Raw genomic sequence first — 26986 nt, forward strand, 5'->3', positions numbered from 1 at the left:
CGCTCAGAGGCTCTCAGGAGGAGAGCAGTGTGCCTTTTAACTTTTTTATTTGTGCTGTGTTTGTAAAGGCCACATTCCCCGAGCCTGGCTGCAACTTGTGTTATTCTTCCTGTGCTGTTTGCCCCACTCGCAGCTGGAAGGACAGGAAAACCGATCTGGAAAACTACTTCATGTATGTCATCGGTGATTACAGGACGGCAGCGCCCGCCTGTGCCTGGTATTGGCAGCCTCATGCCCGGGCCTGTGGGGGGGGGCGCTGAATAATACTGTCCCAGGGGGACGAAGCTGCGCACCCCTCCTCACTCAAGGCCTCGCTCCAGCTTCCATGCAAGGAACTCATGAGTGAGTCCGTGCAGCCCTGTCAGCACTCTTCCTGTGGAGAAACTGGAGAGGAAGCTCCACCAGGCAGCCTGAGGTGGCCGCAGATCTCCACAACTTTCAATTTCTTTCTTTAATCTTCTACTCAGGGCACACACAAATGACAGATTAAAACAAGTATTATCACCATGAAGTATCCAAAGTAAAATACAGAGTGCAGAACAGCAACTCTCACTGTCACCTGTAAATGGCATATTGCAACTGGTCATATGTATTATGATCTGCCAGTCAAGAGAGATTATTTCAACCTCTTTTTAACAGAAGTCAGCGTCAACTGTGAGACCTTGAAAGATGACAGAATAAGAGATCACTGCACTAGTATTTTTTTTTAAATTAAACTTTATTCTATCTTATTATTATAAATTTAATGAAACCATTAGACTGCAGTTAAAACAGGTTGAACTACAATGGCAGATTTTTCGCTTTTTTCAAGAAAATAAGACTTTTATGACTCAATAACAGACAAAAATGACTTAGTGAGATGGAGATGTTTGGAGTATGTGCAGTTTCTTCAAAGTAGCCAGCAATTCCAGCTTTCAGGTAAATATAGTGGAGTAAAAACTACAATATTTATGTTTAAAGTGGCGGAAAACTGACGTATTCATGTATCGTACAAGCACCTCAAAACTGTACTAGAGTAAATGTACTCGGTTACTTTGCACCTCAGCTATTCACAAGACAGAGTTCACGATTTTTAATCACATCAGTCATGGGATCAGACTGTTTCTGCATCTGCAGAGAAAAGTGAAAAGTGAGAAGTACTTTCAGATCAGCCTCACCTCTGGCATGAGACACGGTAAAATATTCTAATGTCAGATCCTCTTTTCATTGCTTCCTCTTTCCTCCGCCGCCACTTTCCCAGGCAGAGGACCTAGAAGAGCAATCTAGAGGGATCAGGAATGACAAGGCAGTCCAGCCTCCCATTGTATGTGAGCGTTTACTCAGCATGGGAGAGCAAGGACAGTGAGGCTACAAGAATACAATAGGCTCATATTTATTTACTGCTTAGTGGCAGCCAGGGACACCCCCCTTCCAATAGCTGATAGCAGCTTTACAGTAATAGACCTCTAATAAAGACCTCAGAGGGCAAGTAGAGGCTAGACTCTCTGGCTCTGGGTAAAAGTATTTAGAGCACGCCACCTCAAACCCAACCAATGAAGCATTCAATCTGTCTCAGATCACATCATAATTATGAATTACAAACAATATTTCATGTCACGGTGTGGGAATAGCAAGATCTGTCTAAATTTTGAGTCAGATTATTCTTTTTTTCTCCCCACTTTCCCACTTTTAGTGTGACTTACAGGTGCAGCTTTTATTTTGTAATTTAGGGAGGATGTTTTATGTGTGGTCCATCTGAAAATGTGTTGTGTGTCCTATTAAAACCCCCAAAGAAGTGCAAAATGACAAAACCAAAATAAAATGGCTTCTATTTTCACACCCCTTTGATTACACGTGTGATCCCTGTGTCTTATGAAAGGGACGTCTTTGGAGTTAAAGTCAGAATTATGCTAAGTGATGCTGAGACTAATCTGCAGAAGCAGAATTTTAGTTTTCCACTTTTTCCACAAAAAAAATAACTGTTGTCACACTGATATCAGATATTTAAATGGTTACAGTTTGTCAAGATTAAGAGAGAATTCAACTAGACAGCTAAAATATGTCACACAGCCATCTTTGTTTGTGGTCAGGTCACTGCTTGGTTGAATACCAACTATAAAACTTGCAGTTCTACAACAAAAGGTTGCACTGTAAACACTACTCCAACTATATTTTTCCTTATTAATGTGGAATTGTGCATCAGAAATCAACATATAATGTATAAACATGCTACTTGTAAGTGTTGAATTTTAAGTACTTGAAGTTACAAAGACATAAATGTGTGTAAATAGCTTGTGACAGCATAATGTACCTGTAAGAGCCAAGGGGATGATCAGAAAGTCTGTCAGGTTTATGAGTAATGCCTTCAAGCTCCAGCAGAGGGCTCCCTCTGTAATACTGACTGTCCAAATGGGACAGAGTTCATAAGCCATCTGTAAAATAAATAAGTGAGGCAACACTGTTGGTCTGTAACACAGGAACAGATAAAAGAACTTAAATTAAATCTGTAATGTCAGGTAGAGTGCATTTCCTTTAAAACTCTAACACTACTAACACTACACATGTAAAAATACCTGCAGCTGTTTTGGTGTAAAGGTCAAACCTCACAGTTTATGTCCAGCTGATCTGTTGTTTTTAACCTGACAGAGGCTTGACCACCATTTACACTTGTTTCCTCCTGTGTTTTAATCTGACTGAGAAATGCCTGGAAATCGACCAAACCAGCACCGACTATCTGACCTACATGACCGAGACCCGAGCCTCAAAAAAATTAATTTTCCGAGAGGCATTATGAGAGCGTGATTTATTGGTTGCCTTGATGCCTGGTGGGTGTAATTGTAAGAGCAGGGCTGAAGTTGAGTGGCTTTGATGCCTCGTCTGTCCCCTCCTCCAATCCCTGAGTTTCAGAGATTAACTCAGACACTGGATTAAAATCTCAAAATAGAGAAATCCTTTTTAGATGAACAGATTGATTAAAAAGGGGAAAAGATGAGTGTGTGGTGGAACCGAGCTGCTGGTGCTCTCACCTGGGAGTTCTCAGATGGCGAAAGTCAACCTGGAGCTCAGTCACAAACAAATGTTTTAAACCAGGCTGTTGATACTTACAGCTGAGCTCCCATGTGAACTACAGGCCAATGAAATTTGTCTAGATAAGTAATGGTGTACGTACTCAGATATTTCACTTATGGGAATAGGGGAAATACACTTATCTTCCTTGAGAAGATTGATACAACTGCGGTCTTTCCATTAAAGATTACGCTCAACTCAACTGCTTACCAAGAGCTTCAGACAGTCCTGCGTTTACAATACAAGAGGTTACTTCTTTGGGGCAGCTACAGCAAGTCGCTATCAGAAAGTGACGAGACTGAGAAGCTAGGCCAGGGCTAGCTGGTTAGCATGCTAACTTTAGAAGAAAAAAAGAAGTGATAGAACCAGAAGCAAAACATTGGTGTTGCTTTCTGCCACTGGAACAAACTCTTGCCAAATAAATGAACCAAACCAACAACATTTATTCTAGAAAGATAAGTAAACAACTGCGATAGTGAAACTTATAAATAGCTTTAAGCATGGTTCCCAAATGATGAACTACTTCTCTTTTCTCTACTGTACTTCAGCAAATGTCATTCAAAACAAAGATGACATGCACCTCCCATGTTGCATCACCTCAATACAAACCGAAAACATCAATGAAAACAACAAGAGAAAAAGACAAAATTAAAAAAAGAAAAACATTGTGGTGCATGCACAAAAGACATACTGCGGGCTCATGCACATTTCAGTTTCAGAAACCCTGTGAGCTTCACTTGTTTTTAACTCCTGTTTCATTCTGAAGCACAACTGTTTGCTGCCGATTTTAGGAAAAGCAACAATAACACATTTTCTTCTTGGTACACAGTTGGATCTGGTGCTAACAGACAAAAGCCTGATGCTTGATATCGTCATCATTGTGTGGCCTGTTTGATTGCGGGAAGCAGGTGTATGTTAGTGTGACCTTTCAGACCAAATATAGTCATCTACTCACTTCCCCCTGGACCCCAGGTTCCCTCTGCATTTCCCAGCAGAGCTCGGCCCTCCCCCGCCACCTGCCTGCATACATTAAACACTAGTGCTACAGGCAGGGAGCATGTAACTCCATGAACTCAAGATTTGGTGCATTTTTAAGACATTTTAATTTTTTTGTTCTGCTCTCCTCCTCTGCATCCCTCTTTGCCCTCATCCTCTGTCTCCACAGCTCCGCTCTCTCCTTCCAGACCTAAGCTCTCTTCCTTCCTGCCCTCTCACAGCTTCCTGCTCCGGCTCTTATCACTCCAGAAAACGTGACACGGTCTCAGCCCAGTCAAACCAACACTAACCTCTGTAGTCCCTCTTTTCCTTGGCCATCACTGCCTTAAATGGAAGTATTCTGGCCCCGCTGGGGTCTAGGTGCCTGCAGGAGGGGGAGGATTGCGGGGATATCACAGAGGCCCCTGTCACCCACCTGGGCCAAATCTGTTAATGGACTTATTTATTATAAACAATATAACCACTACTTCACAGCCTACAGAGGAACAATAAATCTGAAGTGGCCAGGCGTGTTTTTATTTATGTATTTATTTATCTGAGAGGAAGCCGTGGGCACACTGGGACATTATCAACTCATTCTCCTCCGAGGGGTTTTCCTCTGAGCTGAGGAAATCGTCTGCTTTGATTTACTCTCTAAATCTGAGCCTTATGATACGGCAATGGGAGATCACATTAGGCCAAGGCTGTGAGGTCCAGTTTGTTGTAAAATGCACAGGAAAAAAAGATTTCTGGTTTCTGGTTTTAGAGTTAATATAAATGATCATACTATCTCTTTTACCTCTTGAAATCTACCTCAGTTTGATGCATTTTCTCTGCATGTCACTTCAGAATTAATAAATGTCCATCTCAGCTTATGGGAGCATCTTGAGTGCCATTATGTGCTTGGTTTGCAGGCTGTATTTATTGTTGTTCTATGACACCGCTGCCAGATACAGGTCTGCTAGGGCATGATAGAGCCTGTGTTATTCTAAGGCCACAAGGCCATCTGATAAGGTCCCATGCTCAACAGCCTGCAGCGATAACACATGTTTTGGATGGTGTCGAGCCAAAAGAGCTGAACCTGCTGCTGCAACAGAATGCAACAGTTACTGCAAAGTTCAAAGTCTGCACACATCGGGCATTGATCAGAATATCTGGGTGCCATTTTTCAGCTGCTGGATAGCGTTCTCTTGGGTCTCCATTGTTTCACACGCTGCAGCGTGTCAACGTAGGCAGCAGGCTTTTGTGTGGATGCAGTTAGTGATGATATCAGGGAGGGGGACTTTCCCCGAGTTTCCTGATATGAGCTTTTCCCATGTTATCATATAGGAATCACAAAAGGGTGATCACCTGACATTGATTGCTGAAATGCAATTGGAGGCTCAAAATTTAACAAAGAGGATTTAAATCACATGTTTGTTCTGATGCATTTGTAATGTTTTTCTAGCGTGAATTAAACTAATGAAATGAGTGTTAATTAGTGAGCTTTGGAGGTGCTGGACAAAGCTAGGCTAGCTGTTTCCCCCTGCTTCCAGTCTTTATGCTAAGCTACAAACATAAACTTCTCATCTAACTCTGAAAGAAAGCAAATAAGCATGTTTCCTAGAATGTTCAAAACTATTCCTTTAAACGGAGGCTGCAGGGGAGGGCTTTGGTGCATTATAACCTGAGGTAAGCAGGTGAGTAGATATTGATGATCCAGACCATTGTGTGTAAATGAACTGAGGAGATAATCTCCATCAGGTGAACTCAGCCACAGAGAGGTTTAGTCAAACACAGGGACTCCTTGAAGTGTAAGATAGGCCAGATATGTGAGATAATGTATTGATAAAATAATCTCATGGTGTACATTTCACTCTAATGTGACTGATTGTAGTCAAAACAGCCTGATGGTTTTATATTCGTGGTATATTTTTGGAACATGTTAATATCAGCCCTCACTTTTGTTCTCTCAGAGGAAAATTTAAAAAAGGTGAAAGCAAAATTTTCACACCCGTTAACATGACACCCATCCATCTGCCTTGTGATTTTGTTAATTTGATGGGACAGTGATATGACGGAGCCTTGAGCGAGAGAGAGAGAGGAAGAGGAGGAGGAGGATTTGTTCTGTCATCCCGACGAAACGGTTTGACAGAACATATGTGTGAATCTGATTAAAGGTGGGTCGGTTTTTCCTATCAGCGATGCTTGTTTCTGTACAGAGTTAGTGTAAAGGGAACAACGTAGGGAGGAAGCACTCACACACTCAGTGCATTTCCTCCATAAAACCACAGCTGTGTGAAAACAACATGAGGTGCATTCCTCAGCCATTTCTCTCACTTTAGCACAATAAAGTACAACAGCGTCTGCAAAGCATTGTAGTCTCTAATGTAACTGCACCAGACCTGGTAAAAAATTAATGTATGTTCTTGTCAAATGTTTGTAGTTGATTCTGAAATGACAGCGAGATCATAAAAAAGTGTTACATCATTATTAGGCAGTGTAAAGATCAAAGTTGATGTGGGAAAACCGTTTTAAGGAGCTTTTAACCACAGGCTATTAAAGGAGAAGTTGCTGCATCTATGAGGAAGTTCCAGAAATTAGTTTTGGAGTATTTGTTCTGTAATCTCCAGAAATGACAGCGCTTTATGTCACTGCACTATAAAAAGTCCCATATTAACCAAGTCTTATGATTTTGTTTCCACCACAGCTCAGGATGAGCTTCAGAATCTTTTTTTTTTCTTATCTTCTGTCTCTGCTGCTGCCTTGCTCACCTCTATTGATCCAGATTCTTGCTAGGCGCAATGCCTCTGATCACACACGCTATTATTGATTGACACTGGTCGCCCTGGGCCAACATGGCGTCCCGTTAGCACCCTCAGGGGTATCTGCGTTTTGTTCTGTGGTGACACTTTAGCGCCTCGACAAGGCAAAGGCCACACATGAAAGGATTCTGGAGTGTTTGAGCGACCAAGGAATCAATTCACACCCTGATTGTCATTTACAAAGACCTCACTGTCTCTCCCCTCTTTTCTAAAATTCTAGTCTGGACAGTCTGATTAGTAATTAACTCAGCTTTCATCCAGAAAGCATCAAACACTGATTTAAAAGTCTAAATATTGCACTGATTTCCATTTACTTGGGAGTGGAAGTGCAGTCTCTTCAACCTGCATCATCCTGTCGCTGCAAAACAGATTAGATGAATTGAGGGACTTCTTTGGGTGGAGGGGTCAAACGCAGGTCAAGTTGTGGAGAGTAGTATTTATGTGGCTGGTGGCTGTCGGGAAAACAACAATGCAAGCTTGAGCATAATCTATCATTTGTTTTCTTGCCAATACCTATGAAGCAGTTCCTTATTTTGCCATACAAAGCCCAGAGCAAGTACAGGAATTGAGTTGGCGCTGAAAATGAGAAAAACGACTTTGGTGTTTATCTGTTTGGCTGGCCAAAAGTATTGTTGGCAAAGAAGTGGGCTGGTTATTGTTTAGGAGCACAATTTTGTCCCTTTGATGGAAAGAAATTTTAAAAAGTGGTTTATTATATAGCTTCAGCTCATTTTCTGATGTTGTCCGATGGATGCAAATATTCGTGTCCATATTTTATTCTCTTTAAAAATAAGTATAAGAAGTTATTTCAGGCTCCTGCCCATGTGTCAAGGACGAAAAGAAAAGAAAGACCCAAAATAGACAAGTCTTATCAGTTTGGGAATGGTCATTGCACCACTGGAAACAATGCCACGGCAAGATGGGAGCTGATGAGGTTGACCCTAATAATGCGACTGGTCTGTCAAGGAACCTGGAGAACAGGAAGCACACCGTACCTCTGTCTTCATGGATAAAGTCATAAAAATGATAAACACAGGTCTCAATTAGCCCCCGTCAGGACAATGTGCTGCTTGCCGGTGGGGAGGATTAGGGTCGGGCCAGTAAAAGTGAAGAGATGAAAGAGCTTGCTCTCCCGTGTGGCTGACCTCCGTGTTCGTTTCACTGAGGAAACCTGGGTTTTCCCTTTTCCCCGCTTACTAATGGTAATTCATCAGTCAATCAAGACGTTCTATTAATAGGATTTTTTCTCCCTGTGGTGTTGAGTTAAAGAAGTGGGAACCCCGAGAGCAGGGAGTGGCTCAGTATGAGTGTACACTGGAGTTAAAGTGTAATTCTGGCTGTTGTTTTTTATTTTATTGCTTAAAAAAGCATTGTGGTCACCACAACAACTGCTCAGATGTGGAAATGACTATAAAAACAATCACTATAAACAAAGTCAGATGGGACAAGCAACACATCACACAACTGTACGTTTTTTAAACAAACTCTCAGGTTTGCTAAATGTATTCAAAGAAAATCAAAACCAACCGAAAATGACCTCTGCAAACATCAAACACAGTTCACAGGCTGCTGTCCTGGTTCATCTTTGACATACTACGACATTTCAGTCAGATAAAATGATTTAGATAATCAGGCTAAACTGCTGACTTGGTTAAACCAGTTATTTGACATTTTGGGAAATACACTGATTCACTCTCTTGCCAAAAGTTGGATGATAAGTTTGATATCACTCTGTGCACTAAAAATTAAGCTAGTCTTTAGACTGTTAGCTTAGTTGGTTAAGCACAGCTAGTCTGACTCTGTCAAAAGCTAACAAATTCCACCTAACATTAAAAGCCACTATTTAACATATTGTTTATCATTTGTTTCATCTGTTGAACAACCTAAGTGTAAAAACAGCAATTTGTGATGGGTGATACCAGATTAGCTGTTCCCGCTGTCAACGGTTTTAAGCTAACGGTCAGAATAGCAATTACTTTGCTGAGTTAATGTAATCATAACTGACTGAAATGAGGGCCAAAACCAAGTAAAATATTTAATGTGATATTTTTAAACAAGGATTTGTAGAACTAAAATGAAACTTAGACATTTGTTAACAAAGCTAACGAAAATATTTCCTTGGCCAACTTTGAAATAACAATTTTTTCTTACGTGTGCACTTCTTCATTGTTTAGAAATGTGTATTTACAGTTTTTCTCCTAGATGATACATTCCCTAAGGGCTCTTCCCACATGTGATGTCCCTGATTCAAAACCTAACACAATATCCCTGACATTATACGTATTACTGTATCCTCTAAGTCGATTGAGTGAAACTACAGCACGATGGATGTTCTCAGGAAAGAGACTTTGATTATTTTACTTGTTGCTTCCGTTTTATTGTTGGCTGACCCACGGCAGCGTACAAACCCGGAGGTCACCACAACTTGTGGTGAAAAGTTTCCAAACATCCTCATGTTAGCATGACTAAAGGCATATTTAAGATTTGTCTTGGACCCGGGCTTCAGTTTAATAAAACAGACAGAGAATGAGGGCGAGACGAGAAGACAAGGCGGATGCGCTCATCTCCAAACTGACCCGCAGAAACAAACAAGAAATAGTTTTATCATCAGAGCATCTTTACGAGGCGGGGGCAGGATGGTGCTGCAGAGGGGTACAGGGTAAAGATATCAAAATGTCCTCTTTTTGCTCAGTGTGGAATGAACCGGCCAATAAACACAACAGGGCCGAGTAGATTCCCACCTGATTCCCAGCAGATCCTTGACAGATTAATGCCTCCAGAACAATGAGACGAGACAGCTTCCTCTGTGTCCCCGCTTGTCTGAGGTAGACAACATCCCAGTGCTACCCTCTCTGCAGGGTTGGGGTGTGTGCTCTCGGGCAAGGAAACTTTCCCAGCAATCTCCCGAGGGAGGGTGAAGACCATACCTACCAATAATACATAAAAACATCTGTGTGTTCACGTGACTACGTCAGGTTCTGCCAGAATTTCAAGTCCCCAATTTTCGTGACCAGATAGTCTAGCACAGTTACCGGGGAAAAAACATGACCAAGCACAGACTCTCACATCCTTTTTGGGAACATAATTTAACTGCCTTAACCTGTGGGTGATCTCTCATATCTGCAATCTCGTATATGGGGTGATTTTCAGGTTAAAAAAAATCAACCACCAAAAAAAAAAAGAAGTAATCTTTTAATAAGTCAAGCTGATGTATTCCCACTGCTGGTCCTCAACAGGCTTCTGCAGTGTTTGACTGACAGCCGATGGCAGATTACAAACACTTACAAACTCCTGAGTGACATTATTAGCGTTGAAACTTAAAATGTTCCAGCTTCGGGGAAAAGGTGTGATTTCTATTTGCAGATTCAGTCTCAGAAAAGATGTTTCTCTCTTCTTTCCTGCACACCTGTTATGTGCTCCTCTCCTTAACCTCCTCATTCTCTCCTCCTCACAAGCTCTTTCCTCCCCCCATCCTGAAACACCTCCCGCTCTCTAGAACAGGTGTTGGAGGAAGTCATAGTCTAATCACACAGTCTAAACAATCACTATCTCACTGCTGATAATGACAGATGTCTATACACTTCCAGTAGGGTCCAGGACTGTGTGACTTCCAGTTTATTTTCCAGCTTTAACAATGACACAACAGCCCACAGTATAAGTGAGAAAAGAAATGTAATGTGGATTTGATGAAGGGTTGCAAACAGCTGTGATTTTTATCATGGATAAGTTATTATTTCGATTAATCGGTTGGCCACCTCAGCTGGAACAAAAAGAAAATATTGTTGAATTCCCAGACAGGTTTTAAAATGGGGAGTTATTTTATATATTTTTTAAGCTGCATTAATCAATATTTTTTACTTTTTTTATTAACATTATTTTATAATTATCATGTGACTCTTCTGTTTTCCTCAGATAGGATAGTTTTATTGCCTTTACAATAACTTTACTTTTTTGATGCAGCGACTAACATAGCATGGACTAGCTTCAAGAGATGGTGGAGCACCGGAAAAGAGTGAATATTGGACTTATATTCATATGGTGACGATACACGGCTTCATATGAATGCTAATGTTGGTCCATGTCTGAACTTTTTATTGTGCTAAGTGTCCATGAATGCTTTATAATGCTAGCGTCATGAGAACAATAATGTTAAACAGGCCTAATCATGATTTCCTAGAGCCCAAAGTGATATCTTCCAAACTTAAATGATTCACTTATCAAAATAAATGCTAGTTAATTAATTTATTAATCCATTGGTACATGTTTGCTTTTAAGTGCAAGATTCTAAGAAAAGGACAGAATACCCAAAACATTCACTTCTAATTAGCAGGGTATTGTTTAAACTTCACAACTCTGCCCTTCTGTGGCTTTGTCCAGTTCAGGCCCGGGCAGCTTGAGTGGCTCAGGGGATCAGTGCAGAGTGCTAACATATATATACCTTCCGTGCCTGTGATTTAAACTAACACCACTGCCTCGCAGCTCAGCACAAAGGAGCCAGCAAACACATTGTGCAACTCCCAAGAAAGCCACCCACAGACATTTGTACGGCAAGACTGGCGACCCAGCAGCTCAAACTGCGTTTCAGAACTCACTTGGAAGGCGGACAGTTTGTGCTGCTACGCCAAGGACAGGAAGTGCTTGCAGAGGGACAGGAAGTGCTCACCGCTGCAGTAGCCGAGGCTGGAACTGAGATAATGCCATTGTGTAAGCAAGCCAAGTGACCTCTCCCTGAGCGCAGAGTCCAGAGGCTGGCGTCGAGAGCCCTGGCCCCCACCCAGCCCCAGACTCCCCAGGCACGGGGTGGGGGACTTGGTGGAGGGACAAGGGGGGGAATGGAAGGAGGAGGAGGACGAGGGAAGCAGGGGAGGGGGGGATGTGAGGCGTGTCACCTCCCCCTCCCCTCCTTTGGGTTGACTCTGAACCTCACCTTGTAGAGGAAATGTGGCTACGACTCCAGACTTTATGACTTCTCCCATCAAAAGCCAGGATTTTTCACTCCCACACAGCGAGAGAGAGGGAGAGAGGCGGCCGGGGCACACTCATACCCACGCCCATGTCAACACACGCAGAGACACACATGGAAACACACACACCACACACACACACACACACAGAGCCTCCCTTTCTCTGCTCTCTGAGGATCGGAGGAGGGGGGGAAACCCCTATCAGGTCATCAGCGGTAAAATAGACGATGACAGTATTATAGTCCAGATCCTGTCCCCATGCGGTGCTTGGCTGGACCTCCATCCAAAACACCCTCCCACTAACCCCCTAGAGGGTCACCCAGCGTGCTCTGGAGTCCCCACTGGTGTCTGTGGGGGGGGCACAGAAAGGTTGCATAAGCATCTCTCATATTTCTGTCAGCCGCTTTTGACGTGTCAGAGGGACCGTAGACCGCAACGAGATGGGAACGGTCCGAGAAAAAGACAGAGCTGACAGGTTGAGGTCTGCCGGCTCTGATAAGAACCCCCCTACAGCCTTGTGGGGTGATGTTTGGATTTCGGACTTCATTCTCTGCCACACAAACACACCGAGTCTGGACATTTGAGGTGCAACAGGTTGCTTTAACCTTTTACCTCATGTGGCCATGCAGGTCTGGGACAGCTGCTCCAAAAACAAGGAAACGCATTCTCACACATTTCTGTTGTTTGCACGTGTCTGCCGTAGGAGTTAATAGAGTTTGCAGTAGACAACCGGCTGATGTCATTTGCACATATTCAATAAAGTTTGAATGCTGCTAAGTGAAGCAGACCCAAGTTTTCACCTCAAGCTCAGTGTGAAAGTGCAAGTCTCATGCAGGCAAAATCTAGTTTTTGTACAGTGAATTAGTTTAATTTTAACTTTTTAAACACAGACAAAATAATATAAATCAAACAATGAACAGAATGAGCATCTAATGAAGTAAAAATGAATTGACTGAGACATAATAGTTAAGATATTTTAGGTTGAATGCACTTTAAAGCAGCTTTGTGTGACTTGTTGAAAGAAGTATAATAGCTGGGAATCAAATCCTGATCAAATCCACATTAAACACACATTTTCTAAATTGTTAAAATATATAATTTACTGTTGGCTTAGCATTATTCCCTTTATGGATCTATTATATCACTAGACTAAAAATAACTAAAGAGGAAGATATTTAGGCTTTTCTTATCCGGTAATGTGATAAGAAAAGAGACATGTAGAGCGTTTAATGGCCTCCATTTAATCAATCAGCTGTTTATTTGGTTTATTAACATCTCAGGCCAACGTCTACTGGGGTAAAGACAGTGTATCCACATTACGAGAAACTATTAAGACATTTGAACGCCACAGCCTGAGACAAAGACGCACCAGTATGACAACATCAGGCCTAATCCCCCAAAATTAAGCGCTTCTCATTAAAGCTTCAATCAAAGAAAAGCCTCCATCCGTGCGTAAAAGTTGCGAACGAGGGAGCCATCGACTCCATGCGTAAACCTGATACTCCAGGTTTTAACACAGTTAACCCGCCCAATACACACACGTTGATGATCAAGTGTATTGACGTCTGAGCGTCCCTAACAGTCTCATACAGGAGTGAGAATTAAAACTGGACGAGTGGTTGTCCAAATAAACGTTACACAGACGATCAGTTTCACCTATTGTCGCTCCAGAAGCAGGTAACATGCTGAAAACCTTGCATTAATGCCTACTTTTATCTCAGAGCTTGTAAACTGCAGAAGTAGTGCTGTGCACACGATTATATGCAGTGCTCTTATCATTTAGAGTTTTGCATCTGTATGAAATTTCACGGTGCCTTCCCTCAGAGGGTCTCAGCGCTCCAAACAAGGGTGGGAGGCGGGGTACTCTCAACTTTTTTACACCTTTGTAGTAGTGGGCACTCCCACCACATGGTGATTGGCTGCCTGTGAGTTTATAGCTCACCAGCCTTCACATTGAGCGCTGAGTAGTCGGTAGCAGTTCGGTCTGCGCAGCTCCCTGGATGTGGCCAATGGATGCGATTAATTGTTTTTCACTTCAGCCTGAAAGCCAGAAATACTTGAGCTTGCCTTGATAAGTTTTTTATTTTATTTTAAATCAATCAGTTAGTGTTTTCAGTACAGTTCAGTTGTCGCCTCAGTGAGCTGTCCGGTGGCTCTTCCTCCAACTCCCCCCCCCACCCCCAGCTGGACAGAGATGAGCAGTCCCGATGCGGGTTACGCCAGCGACGATCAGACCCAGGCAAGGTGTACGATGTCAGTCATGATGCCTGGAATGGGACACTGCCAGTGGGCCGACCCTCTCAGTCCTCTCGGGGACGCCAAAGTGAAGAACGAGCCGTGCGCGTCCGGCTCCGGTGGACAGAATCGCGGGAAGAACGAACCGCGGATCCGACGGCCCATGAACGCGTTCATGGTCTGGGCGAAGGATGAGCGCAAGAGACTGGCGCAGCAAAACCCCGACCTGCATAACGCCGAGCTGAGCAAAATGCTGGGTAAGTGATTTTGTACTGTATTTAATGTCTGATCTATACAGTCTGAGTATTTTCCTTTAAAATGTTTCTGAATTTCTTGTGTTTTTAGTTTTATGTTTCCTGGATTTTATTCTCACTCTGCTCGAGCAACAGTAAATTATTTCTCAGTGGATGCAGTGATTGTTGAGGCAGCAGGTGAAAAGTTACTGTGCCTCAGAATTAAGCTTCAGATGTAACCTCAAAAACCTGTCCCTGCCCCCTAAAATGGCAACAAGCTATTTTAGTGTGCATCACCAGGCCACGTACAGTATCTGCTGACATATCACTGATGTGTGCTCTCCTCTTGACCTGCAGGGAAATCATGGAAAGCCCTTCCTGTCACAGAAAAGCAGCCCTTTGTGGAGGAGGCCGAGCGGCTGCGGGTTCAGCACATGCAGGATCACCCCAACTACAAGTACAGGCCCCGGCGGCGGAAGCAGGTGAAGAGGATTAAGAGGCTGGACTCTGGCTTTCTGGTCCACGGCGTGTCTGATCACCAGGCCCAGTCCATGCCGGGAGACGGCAGGGTGTGCGTGGAGGGCCTGGGCCTGGGCTACCACGAGCACGGCTTCCAGCTTCCTCCACAGCCGCTGAGTCACTACCGGGATGCTCAGGCTCTTGGGGGCCCCTCTTATGAGACCTACAGTCTCCCCACACCTGACACGTCTCCTCTGGACGCAGTGGAGTCAGACTCCATGTTCTTCCCTCCACACTCACAAGAGGACTGCCACATGATGCCTGCGTACGCGTACCACCCCCAGGCGGCAGAGTACCAGCCCCAGGACCCCCACTCCAACCACCACAGCAACCCCATCCTGCACCGACACACTGCCTCTGCTCCAGAGCAGCCCCCCCAGCCCGCTGCCCTCCCCCCTTCCTACATGGGATGCCCTAACCCCTTGGCCATGTATTACACCCAGCACTGCAGTCCAGGCCACCCGAAACGACACCCGGGAGGGGCGGGACAGCTCTCCCCGCCTCCTGACTCTCACCCTCACTCCGCAGACAGCATGGAGCAGATGCACCACTCTGAGCTGTTGGCCGAGGTGGACCGCAGTGAGTTTGAGCAGTATTTGAGTTCCTCTTCTGCGCGTGCGGACATGACAGGCTTGCCCTACGGGCCACACGAGGCTGGCATGCAAGGACCTGAAAGCCTCATATCATCGGTGCTGTCAGACGCCAGCACAGCTGTGTATTACTGTAGCTACAACAACTCCTAACCTCCTGCCTGGCCCGTTACCCCGCTGCAAGGACACATGATCTGACCTCAAATCTCTGTAGCTAAATTTGAACAAAAATGTTTTTATTTTTTTAATATTTTTTTTTCACTACTGACAGAGAAAGCCCATGAGATTATAAAATGCAGCTTTGTAGAAGACGTTGTACTGTATCTGTGTAAGAACAGTTAAAATAAAGCCATAGAATATTTTAACACTGGTTTTAACTTTCTCTCTTGCAGGGATATGAATTCATTTTGTGATAATAAATATTGTACAGTCACTATTTTAAAGTTTATGTATATACTGAAGGTGTTTTTATACTTTTTGCACTTTTGAAAAATAAATTTTTTGCAAATAGATTCATCCTCTCTTGTATTTATTGTCTGCGTTTGATGAAAGTTTTAGGTTTTTATTTTCTAAATTAAATGTTCTGATCTTTTCAGTGATTTAATAATGAAAAAAAAAATGCTGGAGCTCAAACTCACTTTCCAGATATTTTTCCACGTGGCAACAACATTACCGTCCATTCAGCCTCGGCTCTGTGTTACATGGCACTATCTTTGTTTGTTTTTCCCACTTCCACATGGAATTGAATGGGCTCCCAGCAGCACCAGTTGCTCACCTGGAAGCAGGGCAGTGGAGGGTCTGTGACCCGGCTTCCTGGCTCAGGCAGAGTGGAGGTAATCTCAGTGTCTGCATTACACGTGGCGCCTTGTTTTCGCAGCATGGGAGCACGGTTTATGCTCTGGACATCCTGTCTGTAAATGACTTAGGCTTTTCTGATTAATGGCAGCGGCTATTAAAATTGATTATGGTTACTACACCTCAAACAGTGGTGACACTTTATTTTTTGTGTGTGTACAGCTATGCATTATAACACAGCAGTGACATCAGGTTTTATTTCTGTGGGTATACTGAACAGCTATGATATATTTATCCACTAATACCGGACGGTCTGTTGCTCTGACATGAATCACACTTATCAGGTGAAAATCTTTAAGCGATCAGACCAAACCTTGAGGATAATTCACGGTATTTATAGCTGCTTAAAGAGTCCCGTTTTATAAATAGAGATTTTCCCGATTTTAAAAGGAAGAGGTTCTTCTCCGAGAGGTCAATCACCCTGACCTTGCAATCCATTTTTAGCGCTTCAGAGGAAACATGTTCCAGAGGTGTATATATTTATGCGCTTTGTTCATGCTGAATGTTTTGAAATATTGTCTTATGTAGGAGAAGTAGAGGTTGGACCTCAAGGTAAATATTCCTGGTTCTTCCCACGGTTGTAATAATGATGTCAGCCCTTACTGAGATAAAAAAAATAATCACTACACTACATTGTTTTATTAATGTCCTCACATTTCTTTTTTTTACCCCAAACAAGTGTGTCTGATGTGTGGTTGTGTTACTTCCCTCTCGCCCCAGACTGATTAATTTCCCCCTCAGGCCGTGCAGGAGAATCCACTGTAATTGGTGTGAATGTGTTTAAATTCAGTCTGCAGCTGAGTGGCAGGTTTATCCTCCCTGGTGTTCCAGCTAATGGGTGCATAACAACAGGCTCAGGCCACGATCCCCGAGGCATCAGCAGCGTGGGTGGGGTTCACCTGTGCAGACTAGGGGAGAGGCTAGACCCCCCACGTCAGCCACGATATTATCTCCGCTCAGCGCTAACTGATCTGGGCTAATTGACGAGGAAGAGCTCGCTGAGTGGATTTAAAGTTTATCTCAGAGACACAGGAAGGTGTTGGATTTAAAAAATATGTTGTAAATATTAGTATGGGGCTTTTACTGTTGTGGGAGGAAAATGATTATGATTGTGTTTTGTCTTTTTACTGTTCAGTTACATTTATTTTATCATTTAAATGGAACTATAACGGATAATGTAAAACGTAAAAAGGGATTTGAGCAAGATATATAAAAATCTTTATGTAAAAATAAAATTATGTACAATTTCTGAACTCACATACAGTATGTTCCAAATGTACAGCTGAATAAATTATATGTATATATAAATACAATGTGATGTTTCTTTCAGTATGGTGGCCATTTTCATACAGCATATACAGTACAATACTATGTTTTATATATATTAATTTGGTCTTTTATATGTTGAAATGTGTTTACCAAATGTTTAATATATGATGTTCTTGCAAAATACAAATCATATTGTAAACAGTGTAACTGCACATCTACAAAAAGTTAAGTATATGTAATATACAACAAAACAGATCATAATCATACAAGTACTGTATTTGTGCATGAAATGTACAGTACAAAGAGTTTATTTCCCACAGAATGACTCATATTTTTTTCATATAAATCAGCTCTGATAAAGTCTTAAAACTTATTTATAACACACACAGCAGGTTTGCACAAAGCAGTAGTGCTAAGATGTTTCCAGGTAAAAGCAAGAAACTGAGTGAGAGCGGAGAGTTCACAGCTCAAAGCTCAGGAAATCAGGGCTTTCATGGTGTTCCCACTGCTGTGTGTGTGTGTGTGTGTGTGCAGGTGTGTGTGTGTGTGTGTCCCGGGGCCTCGCTGCCAGCAGTGTGCAGAGAGCCACTCAGAGATTACAGCAGGACGGCCGGCTACATTAACACTGCAGCACTTAATCATGGCGCTGCCCTAATCTCATCTCAGGTAGCTGCCTTTCACAAACACGCTGACAAACACAGCTTAATTTACCCACCAAGTCGGCTGCAATTTATTTCATTTAAGCCTCCAATAAACACACAAGATCAGCTATATTAGTCCAAGATGCAAACATAGTTTAGTTAGATGGTTTATTAGTCATTATAATGTCACGTTAGGTGTGGTTGAATGTGCTGTACATCCTGAATAAACACTGCATGTTCAGACAATACGAGCCGGATCCAGGTGCAAGCAATTATCCCTAATTGATTTCTCTGTCTCTAAACTTCACAGCATTCACACACAAGGAAAAGAAATAGAAGGGCATTTTAAACAATGATTGATCTGGCCGCTTTAATGTTTAATCAATTAAGTCATTAATCAGTTTAATTTACAGCAATTTTGATAGCTCATTAATCCAATTTTACACCATTTCTCACTGGCTTCAGCTTCAGAATTTGAGGTTGTTGCTGCATTTCTTGTCTAAATTGAACATCTTTAAAGTTTGACAGTTGATCATACAAAAGAAAAATTTGATCAACCACATAAAGATAAATCAATAAAGAAAATAATGGTTAGTAGCAGGCCTAACCTCAAATGACATGCCTCTCTGCAAATAAGACAGCAGATATGTGCTGATTATTCATGCATTCTTTGCTTTAATGTCAACACAGACGACACTGGCGGCCAAAAATGCAGGCCCCGTGTCAAGTTACAATGACAACAAAACACACATGCACATAAAACAACCTCGAAATCTGCATCTGTGCTTGAAATGTGTTTGGCCTCTTCATAAATGCCGCCCAGTAATGCACGCACACACACGGATATAAAAACACTCTGCGAACAAGTCAAGGTGAAGATTCCCTTGTCCAGAGACAGAGAGGCTGCGAGGGCCCAAACTGATTAAGTCATTGATAGTAGATTGCAAATACAGCATGTGAGACAGCTGCAGGAGAGGGTGTGTTCCCTGTCTAAAGCAGGGCTGGTTGCTCATAATCCCAGGCATATGCTGTCCCTCTCTGGCCTGATCGCTTTTATGGTCTCTGCCTGTCACACCACCGTCCAGTTGTGCTCCCACTATATATAGTTTCACAGATCCAGTCAATCTCCACTCAGTGCTGTGACTCAATAGTGTATTTTTCTTCTGATTCCAGCGCTGCTTTTGTTGCACACTCAGTTATAAATAGTTATCTCGTGAGTTGATAAATCAAGCAGGTACCCCCTCCCCCCATGCCACCCTCCCCATTTTGTGCCAGAATGTCAGGTGCTGTGTCAAAATTCACAGGGATTATTCACAAATGGTTTTTAAAGTGTTTTTACAATGTTGTAAGGTGTAATATGATTTTACATCTTTGCATTGGTACACCTCCTCTAATTTGGGGTAAAACCGTGACTTAAATTCAAGATCTCAAGTTTCCAAATAGACATTAGGATGTTAGTTCGATAGTTATTTTATTTATTGTGTCATGCACAAACAAGCTCCCAACCTACATGGAAATAAAATATTACACTGCAAACAAAGAGCTTTATTTCCTCTCCTGTGGTTTACATTTCCAAAAGCATAAAAAATGAGCAATGGGACGTAAAATGGACTTAATCATTAGCCTCATCTAAATCACATAACAAACAAAAGACTTTTTTTCTTCTAAAATGACTTGTTTCTATAGCTAGTGGTAATGTACAGTACCTGGACGTCAGACGTAACACATACAGTTCTGTTTCATATCATGTGTTACACTGTAGTTGTTTTTAATGACATGTATGCAATTAAGTTTTGCACAAAATATCAATTTGTGTATCTGTTGACATACAAGTAAAGGTGTATAAAATAATGTATTACACTTGCCATAAAAATCATTGATAACGTGGTCACCTTAATATTTCACACAATAGACCTATATAGTCTCAAAGAAATGTTAAGCTTAAGGGAAAAAGTAAAGGTGATTAAAAGGGAATGTGTGGATTCATGTTTAATACAGCACTTAATGTAACAATAAAAAGGACTTCATAGTGAATACAAGTGTAACATTAGATGCTGATATGAAAAACAGCTGCAGCACCAATAAGTACAAAACAACAAACAGAGGACTGGTTATAAAAAAGTCATATTAGTGCCAGAGAACATTTTTCAAGCTGGATGGCACATTAGTTTCACAGTCAGGAATTGACTCAGGGAGCTGAATCAACTCCAGGCCTCTCCTGATCAGCTCAGCTCTCGCCGTTCTTTTGTTTGAATCCCCTTGTGGCATTCAGGACAATTTTTAGCTTGTGTCCAGGCGGGTAGTGAGTATAAGATGACTACATCAGCAGTCAGTTTCCTCTCCACTGTGTTTTTCTTTGGGAGGCTAAAAGGTGTTGGCGGAGTACAGCCACACTTTGCGCTCTTTAAGTCTTGTGTCCTCTTGTTACAATATTCCCTGTGGCCTCCGGACCTCCCTTCTTTGGAAACATGTGAGGAAATTGAGCAATGCTGTTTAGTAGCAAATAACAACGAACGCTGTGACTAACTTCACATCATAAATGACTAACTTACGCGTATAGACATAGCCAAGGAAAAAGGAAAGAGGAAAGTAACAGTTTGTCAAATCTGAATGACAAAACAAGGGATATACATCCTACAACTACAACATTATTTTCTATGCCCTTCACTTATCTCAGTGCATACACAGAAATAAGCTGCAATAGCTCAACTAATTAGAAAACAATAGATATTTCTATTTCAATACAAATATGTAACCACTAACCAAGCTGGCTGTAACACCTGAATGGCACTGACAGTTTGTGAAAACGATTAGCAAGAGTGAAGTAAACTACCACCTACTACCTAAAAGAATGAGAAAACAGTTGAAACAGAAACAGCTATTAAAAGAAACAGTCGAAATAGTTTGCCAGTGTGACAGATAAATGGTTTAATAGTGAAAAGTAATGCATAAACAGGTGAAATTGTTAGCTAACGTAGTGAATAAAGAGTGAAATACAGGTGGCTAAAAGTAGCAGATAAACAGTTGAAATATCTGGCTAATGTGAACAGCAAGGATAAATAGCAGTGCTAGTGACGAGTCTGTCCAACAGGTTTGGGGGGTATGTCTGACAAAAAAATAAATAATAGATGACATATATGAGGCTGAAGTCATTTAAGAAAACAGAAGAAAATCTAAGGTTTAGCTGAGGTGCTATACACATGATAAATGTGGACCATTGTCTGTTGGTGTTTTTGTGTCTCTCTGGATCTCTGAATCTTCCACAGAGCACCTGTCCCCACTTCCTCGTTCTGATGACTCCTGTTTGCTCCATCCATGAAAGATTGGCTGGGAACATCCTCTATCCGAGAGGAAACCATGCTCTGTGAAATTCACACCACTTGCACCATTTTGGGAATCACCGGTAGGACTTCCTAAAAAATAAAAATACATAAAAATCTAGTCTAAATAAAGGGGAGGGAGGCCAGAGTGTCATGACCCAGGTCAACTGCCTTTGTTTTCTCATTGTGTTTATGTGCGTGAATGAGTGTGCATGAGTTTGTGTGTGCAGCTGATACATTTTATTTACCTTCAATAGCACACACACTGTGCTTATTGTTTATGACTTAATCAAAATTAGGAGGTAAACACCTTTTTCCACAGTTGTGTAAACTTTACACAAAAAGTTTACATTGTGTAAACTTTAGTTTACGGGATTGCATAAACTAAATTGAGCTTGATGCCTGTTTTGTCTTTTTAATGAATACCTTTTCCACCTTTGTACCTTATTATTTGAGAGGAAGTTGTGGGAGGTTTGTAAGACTTAACAAATTAATATACTATGTTTTTTAAAAATATTATAAGGTAAATCATCATACCAGTGACTTCCTCATCCTTTCTGACAACTGACAACTTTCAAATTCAAAAATTCCTGATTTTATGACAAATTTGGGACCAAAAATTGGGCCATAAAACTTGTAGTATCATATCTATGGAGAAATGTTTAAATTATGTACAGTTAGTACAATGTCTAGACGCTGTTTGGTATTTTTCTTTTTCAATAACATAGTCAGTCTGAAAGCCGTCTCTTACACAGGAAGAGTATTTGTGTTCATGTTATTGGATTATGAACTTCAAACAAATATCAAACACATTTCCACTGAAACAGCAAACAGTCCACTTCCAGTTCCCCAAAAGCTGACAGTCTGTTCCTCCCTCAGCAGGTCCTGTCTCCTCTCTGGTGGACCTTGTCTGTCCTGTTAGGTCTGTCGGTAACAGATAATAATCTGTAACACTGTCATACTCACAGAAAACTTTAATATTTACAAATTCTAAAACTGAAAGTCTGATTTAATGCTGTCTTGATTTCAAATTTTTTTGAGTTGTTGGGTTTTTTAAAGGCTGTGAGGAAGTCAGTTGTACTGCCGGTTGTCGCCACCAGGGGTCAGCTGTGCACAGGACTACATGAAGCCCACTGTCAAATTAAGGGGTAATCTCAGATAATTTAAATACATTAAATTATTATATTGATTGATGTTTGTAGTTTCACCACAGGTGTAATATATTTGCCTCTGATGATGAAAAAAATATAGAATTGTGTAATGTGTATTAGCAGAGGTGAATCCATTAATCCTCACATGTTGGTTTATTTGTTCAAATAATTATAATATGACTGGTATGATCTATAAAACTGATCTGTCAGCTAGCAAGTATGATAATACTTACTGACTGTTTGAGGGGATATCTCTCTTGACTGACTGTTACATAATTGGTGATTATATAATATTTTGTACCTTTCCTGGAATTCAATATTGACCTGTCAAGGGAATCATAAAAGGACCTTAAGCAATCTTTTCTCAGCTGCTTACTCTGGCTTACCTTTCAAACCCAATGTGATTATAGTTAAATATATAGTATATGATATACTTAAGACAACAGGTTTTAGTGCATTTACAAAACAAATGATTGTCACAGATCAAGGAAAATTGGGGAAAAGCAGAATGAAGGAAGACTTTGTTCACACACAGGAAACACACCAGAGTCCTGGGAGAGAGTAAGAGGAGGTGAGAGCACGTGAGCCTGCTGCCAGACCCATATGGATCCAGGTGAGGTGGTGTGGCCCCGTAATCCCTGACAGAGGTCCTGCTGTGGTCACGCACAGCCACATATTTTAAGCTCCAGCTCTGTGTTGTACGACGTCACTTCAGTGGTTCGTTATGGCACACCAGTAACACAAATCATCATAAACACATCAAAGCAGCATTATAATCACTTCATAGGTGCATCATAAAATGTCAAAATGTATAATAATGCGTCATTACCGCAGAGAAGAGGAGATTAGACATTTAAAATTTGACAAAATTGTAATAACTCCCCTTCAATACTAAATCAGCTTTATTTATTAACAGCTTTAGCATTATATATTTAAAGTGCGGGTTGCATATGCTCATCCTAATATAGTTATTTCTTTATTTAATTGTCTATTGTGTTATTAAGTACTTTTTTCTGTCTGCTGTGTTGTAATCATGGTTGCAGGACATCTTAAAATGTCTTGAATGGATTTTCTTTTAAAATAATTGTATGTTATTATATTATTATACAGTTAAAATGCTGGATTGCTTGTGAGGCTCATATGATAGCAGGCTATGTGCAGTAACCAACAATTATTTACAGGTAAAATCTTGCCACATTAGTTGTTATCCTGTCACAAATCATGCTGCTGCTCTCTGTTTATTCCCTCAGAGGTCCTCTCCAGTGTTGTGGCTTTATTAAAGTAGGATGATAGGCAGTGTTGTGTGTTGTTAAAAGTCTGAGTTGATCGGGTTCCCTAACCATATAACAGCCATCTTGCTTTTTATTTAATCATACAAACACAGTTGACAGAAATGTGGAGTAAAGTCCTCTGAATATTACATAATTTCACCATATCTTACATCATCAAGTATATTTCCAGGTTTTGTCCTCTGTTTCCTTGAGTGTTGCAGAAGCTGTGGCCATAAAAATTAATTGACAAGCAGAGGATTGTTGTATAGTCTATTGTTCATATTTTTATCTGTGCTAATTACCATTTAGCACTTCCCTTAACAGCTGGGAAACTATTCCTGTGTTCTAAAAATTAATATTTTAAGCTGCTCCTGACCTCTTCCTCAAAAACACTGCCTGCAGAGATGAATTAAGTGTCAGCATCACAAAACAAGATGTACAAGTTGAACTGGAGAGAGTTCTCGAGCAGAGGTATTGTACAATATTTAATATATAATGAATAGAGGCAGATTCTGAGCAGCAGTTAGTCACAGATAGTTACTGTCAGAGAGCCAGTGTGGCTTAGATAACACAGAGGAAGACAGCAACTATAACCATAACAAAGGAAACTTAAGTAAAAGAAACCAGCACAGGATGTAGGGGGAGTAAGATTAGACAGACTAAGTGAATGAATTAGTATAAGAAATACAAGGTATACAAGTTAGATGAAGGTTTTACCTGTGAATTGTGTTATAGGACTCAAACTGTAAGATATATAAGTGTGGATTGTTTGGCTGATACAAAGGAAGGAGGAATCAGATCATTAAGAAAAAGGGATGACACATATTTCATATTAAAACAAACTGTAACATTTGTAGGAAAACATCCTGTTTACCAGGCCCTGTAATGGCCTTCAAACTGTCTTTTCAGCTTTCTCACAGGGGAAGAGAGACTCAAAGAAAACGAACAGAAAATCTTCCTGGTTTAGCCGTAACTGTAGTAGCTGTAGTAACAATATTTCTCCAAAAAAAATGAAAAAATGAAAGCAGAACAACTGATTTACTCAAAAGATTTTGAGTACATGGAAAGAGAACATAGGTACTTTTCACCCCTAAAGAATTCCTTACATACAATAAACACCAGCTCCATTTAAATTGATGGAGGTGCTAACCTGTTTGTGAACCCTGAACATCAGGAACACTGATCTTTAACAGCCCACAGAGACAAGTCAAACAGTGGGCGACTCAGATTCACCACATCCTTTTGTTGTCGGGTTGAGAGAAAGTCAAGGCCAACTCAATAAGTCTTTATCTTGGCACTGGTGTGTGTGTGTGTTTAAGTGTGTGTGTGTGTGTGTATGGATAAAAGAGACAGAGGAGAAGTAATGAGTACGTGCACATTCCCGTGTGTATGCCCACTGGTAAATGTGTGTTTCAACGTGTGTGTTCATTGTAGGCACACAGTACAGTACATGTGCCGCTCGCAGCGTCTGGAAAGTCCATTTGTGTGGCGGTCAGGATGCCAGTGTCTCACACAGGGAGGCCGCCTGTCTCGCCCTCTCCACTCCACTCAGCTCTGTCGCTCGGTGACTGATCTTTAATCAGAGGAAGGTTGTCTGATGCGAGCACAGACGGATAAATCACTCCTCACCCGGGCTGCTATCTGGGTCGCGCGTAGCCAGGTTGTCCCGTCAGCAGACTGGCCCTCCGCCCGGGCCCTCCAAAGCTAACAGCCATGTGGTATTCAGCCCTTTGGTGAGGAGGACCCTGCCTGCCACTGCCCTCTGGAGAAAAATAGTCCACATTCTGCGCATATCAGTATTTATATTGCTGTTGAGAGGCTTGGTTGTTGATATACTGTATCATCACAGTCTGCAGATTTTCAAAAGACACTGGCTCGCCACATTATTTTTTATTCTGCTGTGGGCTGTTAATGAAATACAGTGATTAGTTAAGTTAAAGTAGTAATACTGCAAATTAAAAATACTCAAATAACACAAGTTAAGTAAAAGTACACAAGAATTAGCAGAAAACTTTACTTCAAACACAAAAAATAAAAGTAGTATATGTTTCATTATTCGGTTATAGTCACTGGTACATTAAATGTGAGCATTTACTATTGTGATTTGTTGAATTGGAGTTAATGTGAACTATTTTATGCACTATTGGGCAATTTTATCTGCATAGATGTATTATATCCAATAAAAATGATAATATCTTTTGGACTTAAATTTAAGTAAATAGTAGCTACAGCTGCAAATAAATGTAAGGGAGCAAAATGCACAAATAGCATAGTTTAGTATCACTCCTCACTCCTTAAATGTTCTGTAAGAACCCCAACATTATTGTATGTTTGTCACTGATCAATAAAAACAAACACTGTAAGGAGAAGAAAGACATTAAGAAAAATAAAATGATGTGAAAACAATCCCCAGCATCTGATCGTAATTACCAAGAATTGTGGTCAGTTTGAGTGCAGTCTAATTGAATAATGGTCATATCAGTGAACGAGGGGGAGTGCAGAGTGATTTACCGCACAGGGGAGCGTGCTTATCTCTCCCTCTGTCCCATGCAGGAAACACTGGGATGTCACCAGGCAGATTAAAAGCTTGGCACAGCTGATACGGAGCGCTCAAAATGGATGGGGTGGGGACCTCTGACTGCTGTGCGAGGGGTTTTGGAGGAGAGTGGACGGGCGGTGGTGTGACCTTACGAGTCCTGTTTGGCAGGGATTCATTCAAAACCTGGGAATTCCACTGGAAGTTAAGAGGGGAAAAAAGATGTAACATCATGTAACTTGAATGGTATTTTGAACAGTAAGCATATTTTTGGCTCAAAGTCTGACAGGCCACATTCTTTAAGTTCACACTGAACTGCTCCCAAAAGGAAAAGTGGAATCTATCAATGTTATTGTGCATATTTGAACATTACTGGAAGAACAAAGAGTGATTTTGGGTGGAGGAATTTGCAGGATCAACTGCCTGACTTTTAATTGAAGTGAATGTTTAAAAGTGCTGCTGGTCGCAGTGCAGCTGTATCACTTATAATTGAATTCCTGACAGCTGCAATGCAAGGAATTTTAACCAGTTAGTTCGAGAGCCACAAAACGAGCTGGGTATTTTATTCTAAATGACAC

General features: G+C 41.4%; 1 protein-coding gene across 1 annotated transcript; it reads left to right on the forward strand.

The window, feature by feature from the left end:
- The first annotated feature begins 13727 nt into the window (after positions 1-13727).
- sox17 (SRY-box transcription factor 17) lies at positions 13728-15877 on the forward strand. The gene is made up of 2 exons (XM_018693635.2): positions 13728-14280; positions 14614-15877. Exons 1-2 carry the CDS (start codon positions 13983-13985, stop codon positions 15516-15518), a joined length of 1203 nt encoding a protein of 400 aa, XP_018549151.1. The 5' UTR covers positions 13728-13982; the 3' UTR covers positions 15519-15877.
- Positions 15878-26986: the final 11109 nt, after the last annotated feature.

The sequence above is a fragment of the Lates calcarifer genome, linkage group LG24 (assembly GCF_001640805.2).
Source record: "Lates calcarifer isolate ASB-BC8 linkage group LG24, TLL_Latcal_v3, whole genome shotgun sequence".
NCBI classification, from domain to species: Eukaryota; Metazoa; Chordata; class Actinopteri; family Centropomidae; genus Lates; species Lates calcarifer.

Bases quoted from the DNA above. Each gene is read 5' to 3' on its own strand.
- sox17 (XM_018693635.2), top strand. From the start codon at position 13,983: ATGAGCAGTCCCGATGCGGGTTACGCCAGCGACGATCAGACCCAGGCA. The intron at 14,281-14,613 runs GTAAGTGATTTT...CTTGACCTGCAG, and splicing joins CGAGCTGAGCAAAATGCTGG to GGAAATCATGGAAAGCCCTT.